Below are 12,372 nucleotides of genomic sequence, written 5' to 3'. Positions count from 1 at the left end.
GAGCCTGTGCCCACGAATTCCGGCTGCAGCCCGCGGAAAGGACTCACGTTGGAGAAGTTCGTGAAGGACTGTCTCCCGTGGGAGGGACCCCACGGTGGAGCAGGTGACGAGTGAGGAGTCCTCCCCCTGAGGAGGAAGGAGCGGCAGAAACAATGTGTGGCGAGCTGACCCCAACCCCTGTTCCCCTGCGCCGCAGGGGGGAGGAGGTAGAGAGACCCGGGAGTGGAGTTGAGCCGGGAAGGAGGGAGGGGTGGGGGGAAGGTGTTCTAAGGTTTGGTTTTACTTCCTAATATCCTAGTTTTGATTTGATTTGTAGTAAATTAAATTGATTTTTGTGGTTTTTTTCCCCAAGTCGAGCCTGTCTCTTGCCCGTGACCATAAGTGGTGAGTGATCCCTCCCAGTCCTTATCTTGACCCGCGAGCCTGCCTTTATATTTTCTCCTCATCCCACTGTGGCCGAGGGAGGGAGGGAGGGAGGGAGTGAGTGAGTGAATGGACGGACGGACGGACGGCTGGCTGGCGCTTTGTTACCGGCTGGGCTTAAGCCACGACAAAGGGCTGCTATGGGGAGAACTAACTCCATCTCGGGCCAGACCTGATACAATGCGACAGTTCAGGCCAGTAGTAATATTAGGGTCTGGGGTCTTCCCATTCTTCATTGGGTCCTTTCATTGTTTCTAGGTGGACTATTTCTTTTCTTATCTCCAAGGCTGCAGCTTCTGTTGATGAATGTAGCTTCCTTATCTTCTAGCTTGAATCAGCTCTGGGGCCTTCTTTTACTTAGTAAAAGTTCAACATATCTCTGAGAAATGCACTCACGATGAATTTCATGAATTTTACAAGTTTATTATAGAACAAAGGCAAAACAGCGCTGGGTGCATGGTCAAAACCAGAGGCATGCCGGTTATACCCAAACTTGCCTGTTTATACACTGTGTTTGTGGCGTTTCCAAGGGGTTATTTTAATATTTCAGGTATCTATTAACATAACTCCACCCCAGACCACCCCCACTTGCGTGCATCTCTTGTGGTTCGGAGGGGTCTTCGGGGATCTGCAAGGGATGAAGTCAGTAGTCTTCCTCTGGCTGCACTTTTCACCCTGTCGTTTTCCTCCAGTCGCACTTTCCAATATTTTCACATTAAACTTCTGTTTTTCCTTTGTTCTTCTCGTATCTTTCATGTCAAATAATCTTTGACCCCCAAAATGCTGTTCTCATGCTAACAAATCACTCCTTATCATCTTACTTGTGTTCTCAGTTTCACTCATCCTTGAGTCCATATGTCTGTTTTTTCTGTGTTTTCACAAATCTATCTACACATCCTTTAATTACTTGAGTTACAGGATGTCTTATCTCATCAGAAGAAACTATATATTTTGCTTGTGCCCATTTATTGCCTACAAACTATAAAATACAATTGATGTCTGGAATGTATCAACTACATATTTTCCGCGTTAAGGCCTAATTTAGTGGCAGTGAGGCAAACATCCTTTCGGGACGTAGCTTATACAGTGGTTAGGCAAATTTCAGTGTTCTCATTTTGCAAAAGCCAATATACATTTCACAATATCTAGGTGAAAGTTCACAGCTTGCAGCCTAAGGCTTCAGCAAATTTAGCTACTAATGCTAAGCAAGTTATGCTAAACAAGTTCTATATAAGTAGTATACCAAATCACACAACAGGTGGCATCTACATAATTCCTACCATGGTCTAGGTGGTGGTGGTATAAGTCCTGCAACAGATTTGGTGACCCAGATGGGAGGTAGCATCTGCATAATTCCTACCATGGTGTAGGTGACAGCTGCATAATTCCTGCAATAAACCCACATGTATTTAAATAAAAAGCTCACCTTCGGTTTTCAGTCACACTTGAACAAGGGGCTGAAACCTGGATGTTTACCTCCTTTATTGGTGATACCAGTCCTACAGCTACAACATAAAAATTGCTATTGCTTGGAGTAACCACTGTAGCACAGACTTTAATCACCTCCAACTCTGATAAATCAATCTCACTTTATTGATATGATTCTCACCAGCTGGGCTCTGATCCTTCTTCCTGCCTAAGGGGTTAGCAACACTGGCAGAGGTGAGGCTCTCCTAATCAGGGCTAAAGCAGAACAGATGCACCCCTTTAATAGTGCAAATTCAGTCCAGTTCCAGTAAGGAAAGTGTTTTGCTCAGAATTCAGCAGAATCAGCTTCATTTTGAGGATTAACCTTTCAGTTATACCCCCTGGTAAAACCCCCTTGGGAATGTCTGTGACCCCAGAACTAAACCACTTCTTAAAGACCAATAAATAAATGCACTTGCAGTTAGGGATTTAAGTAGACATCTGAAGATGGGGAGCAGATTACTACTGTCCTAGAAGTCTGAGATTAAAAACAATTATAGGTTGACTCATGTTTCCTTGGACTATGACTGTGTGCCTTGACCTTTGCAGTGGTAGAAAGTGAAGTAGTTAGGTATATTTAAAGATAAACTCACAAGTATCTACATTCTGATTTATAATGTGTTCTAGTAACCTTGAATTAAATCCAGCATATTAAATCAAATTAATAATCATTTGCAACACCTTTCAAAATCTAAGCATAACTAGGCAGCAACTTTCCTTCACTACTTCTGATTCACCTGTAAATTACTCTAATTTCCATTATTGTTTGTTACTTTTCTCTTACAAAGCCCAGGAACCTAATTCTACTAGGGTAACGCTAAGGATAAAACAGCAGGGTATGCGGACACCATCACAAACTTGATGTCACCATTGCCTGGGCTCACGTGCTGGCAGTCCCTAAAAAGTAAAAGTAGGTAAAATATCTGGTACACTTTTGTTTTTCCCAATTCAGCACTTCCAAGAGCCTGTTTCAAAGCATCTCAGTAGTTTTTCAGGATCATATTTTGGCTAATCAACAGCCATCTCTTGAATGAAAACTTGGCTGAAAGGAGCATATTAGCTTTTCTGTCACAGTATCTAATCTGAGTTCAAATGAAAAACAAATATGCAAAGACTGGAACAAGGTTTGCCTGTTAAAACAATCTAGATGAACACAACATAGGAAGGAAATAGAAGAGTTCAGGTATTTACACAATAAAGTTGAACACAGGCTTTGAGACAGCTTTTTTACGGTCTCTCCCACCTAGGCATAGCTGTACCTGGAGAGGAAATTTCAAAACATTCTGCATTACTCAACAGCAGCTCCTGAATAAATGAACAGAGGTTTTGCAGAGGCTGTTGCTAACTGCTGTCAAAAGTTTTCCTCTTAATAATTTACAGCCTGATCCCAAACTCATTGCAGTTAATAGAAAGAGTCCCATTGACTGCTTTAGGCTTTCATATGGAGGCAAGGCCTAATTTTCAAATGGGACTGCTATTATAAAAAGGGAGAAAAACAACTTGTCCTTTATTTAGGCACCTAAGGATGGGTTTGGGTCCCAGTTGTTAACAGCTTTATTTGACAAATGGAACCTGTGCTGGACTTCAGACCAGCTGGACTTGTTCTGGGTCAGGGGAAGTTTTTAATAAGTTTTAATCTTATTACAGTACATCATGGAAGTATCTGGGATGTATTATGCACACAAACCCAACAGGAATTGGAGATTTTTCTGCTGCTAGCTGATTTTTGCCAGCAACTAGCAGCTCGAGCAACCTTTTATGCTGACTGACCCCTTGGTCATTCCAGCGGGAGCTGGCAGAGACCATCCAAACCCAAAGCTGTTTAATGTATTTTGTCCTCCTAACTTACTGAACAGAGTTCACTTAAAGCAGCCCTAAAATACTAATTATTCTAATTAATCTATTTCATTAGACTGAGGCTAATGAAACAACTCTTTTCAAATGCCCTGGAGGTATCTTTGATAAGATACCTGCCAGTATGCAGTAATCAGTATTTTGTTCTCAACCTACTGCAGTGAGAAGTACAACGTGATTGTGAGAAGGGAAACTGATCATTAAAGGGAAACTGAAAACCAGCAAGGCAAATAAGGAAAACAGCAGGAAAAAGCTAACATGTACACTAATTATCCATTAGGAGCAAACAACTCCCCTAGCAATAAATAGTGAAAATATTACATTGTTCTTTTATTTCATATTAAGTTGTCGTCGTAGCGGTCAGAAGAAAATTAAGATCTTCCTACGTAAAACTGGAAGTGTCAGTCTCCCAATAAATAAACTGGGTTATGAATGTTGGAAGCAGTCTGCCTGGGCCTCCCCAGCACTGATGTCAGATACAGAAAATCCTGTGGTAGATTAGAAAGTCCTGTTTTAAATTAAGTTAGTTAGCCAAGATCATTCTGATCTTTTCTATTCTTCCTGTTTAATGGTGCCTCACCTGGAGCACCACTACTGATCCTTTCTATTCTTCCTGATTGATGGTACAACCCTCTTGGCAGGAAAATGAACCACTGACTCGATACAGAGCGACTTAGCGGTCATAGTGAGGAGGGGATACCTCCTCAAACGACCACCAAAGACCACCCAAGACACCCGCGCATGCGGAGAAGGCATCTGATGTGTTATGGTTACATAATCCTATGCATATGCATCAGATAGTTTGAATATGTATTAGGTAGGAGTAGTTTAATAAATTAGATGCAATTGTTACTGTATAAAAGGGACACACCTGATGAATCTGGTGTGCTTGATTTGTGGAAAGTCCACCGAGCACTCTGTGCAGAATAAAGCAATATCTCTCCTGAGTGTGTGAGACTGGTCTGTTGCACACCGGGTAACGAATCCGCTTTTAGGACAACAGCACTACAAGTGCTAGTAAAGCTGCTCAGGGGTTGGACACTGACAGCAGAAATACAGAGAGCGAATAACAGCCTGGCAGATTTTGACACAGGATTTCCTCTAATGGTTTTTTTTTTTCTGAGTTCCCCCTTTGATTTCCCTAGGAAGCCCATCCAAATCCTCCTGTCTCAGCCTTCAGCTCACACACACAGCAGAGGGAGCTAAGCCACCAGAAAATAAAAAACCCTCCCCTCCTAGTCACTGAGAAATGGGGTATAACTCAGGTCAGTTCTATGCCCTAAAGCTCTGATCATTCAGTATTGAAGCTCCCCTGTGGTGAGGTCCTCTCTTCCAGCCCAAACCCCTCCTGAATACAGAGCTGATGAGCAGGAATACATATGCAGCGCTTCTGACTGCGTCTTTGAGATTCTTTCATTTTCAGGGATATTTTTTTAAAAGGGATTTTTTCTCTACAATTTCCCTTTTGTCAGCATGTTTTGTTCTACATATTGGATATAAATCCTGTTTTTTTAAGGCACTGTAGTAACAATCAAAACTTTTCCTTTCTGTGTTCACTCTAATCCAACTCCAGATTCCCATTATCTGCCAAATGTTTCTGTTAAGTCTGTATATTGTCACTCTGAATCATTTCCACTGCTCTCACTGAATTCTAACTGGATGTTATATTTAGCTCTCTGTGGTGGGTTGACCCTGGCTGAATGCCAGGTGCCCACCAAAGCCATTCTATCACTCCCCCCTCCTCAGCTGGACAGGGGAGAGAAAATATAACAAAGAGCTTGTGTGTCAAGATAAGGACAGGAGAGATCACTCACCAATTACCATCACAGGCAAAACAGACTCAGCTTGGGGAAAATTAACTCAATTTATTACCAATCAACCAGAGTAGAGTAATGAGAAATAAAACCAAATCTCAGAACACCTTCCCTCTACCCTCCCTTCTTCCCGGGCAAAACTTCACTCCCGGATTCTCTACCAACCCCCCACAGCAGCGCAGGGGGATGGGGAATGGGGGTTACGGTCAGTTCTGCGGAGACTCAATTAAGCGCTCAAACTCTCTGTGCAAGATTCCCTTTATTTCACAAAAGAATCCAACTTATATATGTTTCAACAAAGATCCAGAAAGTACTAACGACTCACAGCCAATACTACTAGCACAGGAGGGCATATCTGGCCCAGCTGGGATGTTTGTCAGTCCTCAGAACAGTTAAAGATAAAAACATTCCATAGACATACTCGTGACTGTCTTCAGCCACATCTTCCCAGGCCTACACAAGGCCATCCTCCAACCTGACCTTGTAAAACTAGTTCTTCAAGGCTTGGCAAACATGCAGCACGACAAATTCTAACGGTCACTCTTGAAAACAAATGCCAGGTGTTCCGAGCTGCTCCCACATCTCCCCCTTTTTTGTTTAGGAACATCAGATTCACGAGGAAGGCAGCGAGGACTCTAGCTTCGAATTGATGCAATCCTCGTACTGCTCCTCAGGTGATTCTGATTGCTGCAAACACACAAATGATTAATAACCCTCCAATAGCAATATAAATTCAGATACACAAATTTAAACCTTCAAATCATGTTTTTGGATTTAAGCATTCAACAGTATTAGACAATTCTTTGAAAAACACCTTATTCTGCTAATTTCATATATACACTTTCATTCCCTTGTAAAGGAGTTACACAGAGCCCTTGTTTTTGAAATTCCCAATTGCAATGTAATTTCATTCTATTTTATAATGCATTTTGTCTATGTGATGGGTTGATCCTGGCTGGACACCAGTTACCTACCATAGCTATCCTATCACTCTCTCCTCCACAGCTGGACAGGGGAATGGGAAATGAGGTTTTGCTGTTAGTTCATCACACATTGTCTCTGTCACTTCATCCTCCTCAGTGGCAGCACTCATCACACTCTTCCCCTGTTCCAGCGTGGGATCTCTCCCACGGGAGACAGTCCTCCACGAAGATCTTCAGCATGGGTCCCCTCCACGGCGTGCAGTCCTTCAGGAGCACACTGCTCCAGCGTGGTTCCCCCACGGGGTCATAGGTCCTGCCAGAAAACCCGCTCCATGGGCTTCTCTCTCCACAGATCTGCAGGTCCTGCCAGGATCCTGCTCCAGCACATGCTTCCCACAGGGTCACAGCCTCCTTCAGGCACCCACCTGCTCCGACGTGGGGTCCTCCATGGGCTGCAGGTGGAGATCTGCTCCACCGTGGACCTCCATAGACTGCAGGGGAACGACCCGTCTCACCATGGTCTTCACCACGGGCTGCAGGGGAATCTCTGCTCCGGCACCTGGAGCATCTCCTCCCCCTCCTTCTTCACTGACCTTGGTGTCTGCAGGGCTGTTTCTCTTAGATGTTCTCACTCTTCAGCTGCAGTTTCTGTGTGTTCCGCAACCGCATCTCTCTTCCCCGTCTCCAGCCGTTTGTTTTTATTAAATTTTTTTTTGTCTCTTCCTCTCTCTTTTTTTTTTTTTTTTTTTGTGCAGAGGTGCTATCACTATCACTGACTGGCTCGGCTTTGGCTGGCAGCAGGTCCGTCTTAGAGCCAGCCAGCACTGGCTCTATCAGACACAGGGGAAAACCTCCAGCAGCCCCCAGAGAAGCCACCCCTGTAACCACCCGCTACCAAAACTTTGCCACACAAAGCCAATACAGCCCAAGCCAAATTACCACTGCTTCCAAAGCATCCAATCATTCTAGTACTGTTGATCAATTTGTACCTGGGTATTCATTTCAGTCGTAACATTTTTTACATGATTACTGTAAGACTTAGTTCAGATATATTCTTATGAGTAAAACAGCTAAAATACCAAGGTTAATTCAGATTAGTTTCAAAAGCATGGTTACATAAAGTGACATCTAGAAATTGAGTTTCTACAAAAACATAAGGATGTGAAGTACATATCATCACCAAATCTTTGTGAGTCTATACATTCTTGTGCTGTCTTACGCCGCAAGCTCAGCCCGGCAATCGGTAGGTGCCAGCTTTACGTGGGCATCCCCACGGAGGCAACGGTGGCCTCGCCGTACACCAGCCCGATGCTCTTCGGAAAAATCCTGGTATTTATACATTTGCAAAGGAACGGGTTTCAGCACACGTGGCCAGCGGGTGCCAAAAGACGCCTTGATTGTAACATAGGGAGCCTATGACGCATGCGCTTGCTGGCCAGGTGCGCTGCATGAGCCATAGCCACCCTGTCTGTTGGTTCATGGGCTTTGTACGTGCGGCATATTGTCATCATCCAGTAGTCTGCATTTTCCTCAGCTATATACCTCTCCCCCAGTGTTCATCCAGGGACCAAAATCCCATTTTTTAACTCATCCACAAAGAAAAAGGATCAGAATTCTTACAATACTGTTGCTGGCCACTATTGCCAGGTATGCTAAAAAAGGTAGTCTTTGGAATAGGATACACGTTGCATCATCTCACTAGCTTGTTGTTGCATTCTCTTCAAATGTCCCTATGTGATAGCTTTTTCATTCTCGATGTGCTGCTTTCTCCTCATTTGTCTCTTCCTCTTCAAATTCAGAGTCTTCATCTGCAGGACCAGGTGGTTTCGTCAGCTCATGATATGGCTTCACGTGTTTAGCTGGAATCCACTTGGTTCCTGTGGGAAGAAGAACACAAGCATACCCTCGCCCCCAAGTGATTAGTTCCACAGGTCCATTCCAACCAGGTCCACTAAAAGGATCTTTATACAGTACTTTAGGTCTGTGTGAAATAGAATCAGGAATTTTAAAATGCTGATCTATCACTGTGCTGGCCATTAAGTCTGGTGAGCGATTTAAAAAATTCAAAGTAAACATAGCATTATCTAGCTGTTCTTGTGGTGGCATATTTCTCCTTTTTTGTTTATGCAACATGGACTTTAAAGCATGATGCGCACGCTCAATTATTGCTTGTCTGGTAGGTGAATGTGGAATTCCTGTCACATGGGATACCTGCCACTGCTGCAAAAATAATTGAGTAGATTTAGCTACATACCCTGGACCGTTGTCAGTTTTAATGGTTTGCGGAACCCCCATAATTGCAAAGCATCGTGACCAATGTCGTTGTACATCACGTGCCCTTTCTCCAGAATGAGCAGTAGCACAAATATAAGAGGAAAAGGTATCAATAGAAACATGCACAAATTTCAAGGAGCCAAAGGCAGATACATGTGTAACATCACTTTGCCAAATGGCATTAGAGTGTAAACCACGTGGGTTAACTCCAATGCTCACTGCATCAGAAGAAACTCTTTGACAATCTGGACAAGAACGAATTATATCTGTAGCCTGTGCTTTTGTCAAATTGAACATCTTTTGCAATGCTGCAGCATTTTGGTGAAAAAAGGAATGAGAGGCCACAGCAGAGTGGAATTGCACTGTGCCAACAGTAAAAGAGTCAGCCACAGCATTGCCTTTAGTCAAAGGTCCCGGCAGCACAGTGTGCGACCTAATGTGACAAATAAACAAAGGACAAGCTCTTTTATTTAAAAGAGTTGGCAATTCCAAAAATTTGTTGAATAAGTCTTCATCATTTATCTCCTTTAAGTAAGATCCTGGTAATCGCTGTACAACACGTACGACATATTCTGAATCAGAAACAATATTGAGTGGTTCCGATAGAAATAAAGTTAAAGCGTGTAAAACAGCCTGTAATTCTACACGTTGTGTGGAACCTTGTAACAGAACAACAGATGTGTGCCATACTCCATCATCTAGCCAAGCAACTACACCTCTCTTCCAGTTTTTCCAGAGCCATCCACAAAAACTGTACGAGCATTAACAATAGGAGTATCTGATACTATAGTCTGCGGTTTGATGTTTAATGTGTGAAGGCTTTGCAGTAATTTACATTTAGGCAGTGAGAAAGAAATTTTGTTCGTGAAGTCGGCCAATGCGATTTGCAGTGATTGTGATTGGACAAAAAGGTAATCAAAATCTTGTTTTGAAAAAGGAAGATACAAGGTATCGGGATCAAAACCAATGAGACACTGAGTACGTGACCGTGCTTTTTGTAGCACAGTCACAATCATTTCTAAAGGCTGTGTAACAGTTTTCTTCAAAGTGTTAGAGAGAAACACCCATTCCAAATATAAAATTTTCTGAGCGACTTTATCATGTTGCCCTATAATAGCAAAAGGTTGCTTTGGACCTTGTATAACATATACATCAACAGGTAAAGTTAAGTCCCTTCTATAGGCCTGTAATGTAGATATCTTTTGTGAAACTAAATTTAACTCTTCCTTGGCAGCTGGAGTTAAGATCCATGGTGACGCTAAATCAGGATCACCTCTCAGAATGTTAAAGAGATTACTTAATTCCTCTGTAGTTATACCTAACATGGGTCGTACCCAGTTTATTGTTCCCAATAATTTCTGAGCATCGTTCAGAGTTCGTATATCTGTGTGCAACTTTAATGATTGAGGCTGTACTGTTCTTTCTGTAAGAATCCACCCTAAATATTTCCAGGGCGGCATCTTTTGAATTTTTTCTGTAGCAATTTGAAGTCCAAAGGTGTGCAAAGAATTTGCAAGATGTTGCACAACACTTTCCAAATACTGTGTTGTTTCTGTTGCAATTAGAATATCATCCATATAATGATATATTATAGCATTTGGAAATGCGTCTCGGCTCGGCTGAATAGCCGCAGCAACTACTATCTGACAGATAGTAGGACTGTTCATCATGCCCTGAGGTAGCACTGTCCACTGATAACGCTGCATAGGCTCGGCGTTATTTACACTAGGCACTGAAAAGGCAAAATGTGCACAATCATCAGGATGTAAAGGAATCGTGAAGAAGCAGTCTTTTAAATCAATGACTTGTAATTCCCACTCTTTAGGGACCATTGCAGGGTTTGGCGTTCCCGGCTGGGTAATCCCCATCGGTTGTAACACTGCATTTATCGCTCATAAATAATGCAATAATCGCCATTTTCCCGACTTTTTGGGAATAACAAAAATCGGTGTATTCCATGGACTAGTTGAAGTGACAATGTGTCCTTGCTGCAACTGCTCTTGAATCAATTTATGTGCTTGTATCAATTTGTCCCCTTTTAACGGCTACTGATCGACCCAAACAGGCGCAGAAGTTAGCCACGTAAGTTTGAGCAGGGGTTTTACATCAGTGACCCTTAGGATAAATTTGAATTGACTGTGGTTAGGGTAATGTGCCATTGTTTCAATAAATCTCTGCCCCACAAATTTACAGATGAGTCAAGTACATAAGGCTGAATCCATGCGTCATGGTTGTCAGGCCCCTTTACTGACAAAAGTTTGGCACTTCGCATGGGCTGTCGAGTGCCTCCTATACCAACAATTGTAGAAAGAGCTATCTGCAACGGCCACGAAGTTGGCCAGTCTTTTTTTGATATTATAGAAACGTCTGCTCCGGTATCTAGCAATCCCGAAAACCATCTACCCTCAATTTGCAATTTTAAAATCGGCTGTTGCTGTGTTATTTCCTGCGACCACAATACAAAAGGACCCCCGGTGCTATCAAAGCTACCGTCGCCTCGATTATTTTGCATGTGTCGAGGTACCCAACAAGGAAGCAATATTAATTGAGCTATTTTTGTGTTTGCCGGAATTGTACATGGAATTTGCGTTGAAGCTAGCATGATTGTAATTTCCCCTTGATAATCTGAATCAATAACTCCAGGGTATACAATTATTCCCTGTGTCGTAGCACTAGATCGTCCAGTTATTAATCCTAACATGCCATCAGGCAAAGGTCCGAATATTGCAGTCCCCACAATATAAATTCTCTGTTCTTTCATTGAGAGGTTGGCTGCTGTTGCCAAATCCAGCCCGGCACTCCCTGTAGTTGCGGGCTGGAGGTCATAGACGGTTTTTGTGTGATGCCTGTTTGTGTAGCAGTCCCATCGGTTAGTGGTGCCTGCACTGAATTCCAGACCCTGTTGGTTTGTGGGGCACCGGGTCTCGCGCCCCTCCTGTAGTTTCCCTGGAAGAGAGTACCTGCTTTATCAAATTTCGATTTGTGTTGATTCGCCCAATGATATCCTTTACTACAATGAGGGCAGAAGTGACTGACAGGTTTATCACATTTGGATTTTTGTCGTTTAGGACAGTGCTTAGCCATGTGTCCCAATTTTCCACACTCAAAACATTTCATAGTAACCTGATGAACATTTAGTTGCTGTGACAGTGCAGCAGCTAACATGTTAGCTCTATGAGTTTCTGTCCCTATATTTTGACATATCTTAATATACTGCCCAATGTCAGTAGCTGTTCCTTTAACTGACTTCAGTGCATCCTGACAGTCTGAATTTGCATTCTCATAAGCCAACTGAAATAATAATGCTTTTGCAGCTTCCTGATTTTCTACCTGCCGTGTTATCGCAGCTTGAAGGCAATCAATAAAAGATATGTATGGTTCCTGAGAGCCCTGTCGTATAGAGGCAAATGAAATGGTACTTTGCCCAGTTTCAGGTACTCGTCGTATAGCCATGAGTGCAATACGAGTAGCTTGATCGAAAACTTGCTTTGGCAAAGCTGCTTGTGCCTGAGGTGTCATGTAAGGGCCTGTTCCTTGTAACATGTTTTGATCTATAGCTATCCCTGATGACAAGTTGTCCATAATTTGTTCCACCGACAAATCATTATATTCTAACT

General features: G+C 42.8%; 1 protein-coding gene across 1 annotated transcript in view; it reads right to left on the bottom strand.

Moving 5' to 3' along the window:
* Nucleotides 1–10,835: 10,835 nt before the first annotated feature.
* LOC121232732 overlaps nucleotides 10,836–12,372 on the bottom strand; it is a 35,216-nt gene continuing 33,679 nt past the window's right edge. Inside the window, exons 3-4 of the mRNA XM_041121135.1 lie at nucleotides 12,175–12,370; nucleotides 10,836–11,701 (exon numbers count right to left, since the gene is read on the bottom strand). Coding sequence (XP_040977069.1) covers nucleotides 10,872–11,701; nucleotides 12,175–12,370 — 1,026 coding nt within the window. The 3' untranslated portion in view covers nucleotides 10,836–10,871. The remainder of the gene's footprint in view (nucleotides 11,702–12,174; nucleotides 12,371–12,372) is intronic.

The sequence above is a fragment of the Aquila chrysaetos genome, chromosome W (genome assembly GCF_900496995.4).
Source record: "Aquila chrysaetos chrysaetos chromosome W, bAquChr1.4, whole genome shotgun sequence".
In the NCBI taxonomy this organism is placed as follows: Eukaryota; Metazoa; Chordata; class Aves; order Accipitriformes; family Accipitridae; genus Aquila; species Aquila chrysaetos.
Note: the sequence above shows the minus strand (reverse complement) of the source record. Positions and strands in the feature narration are given on the sequence as shown.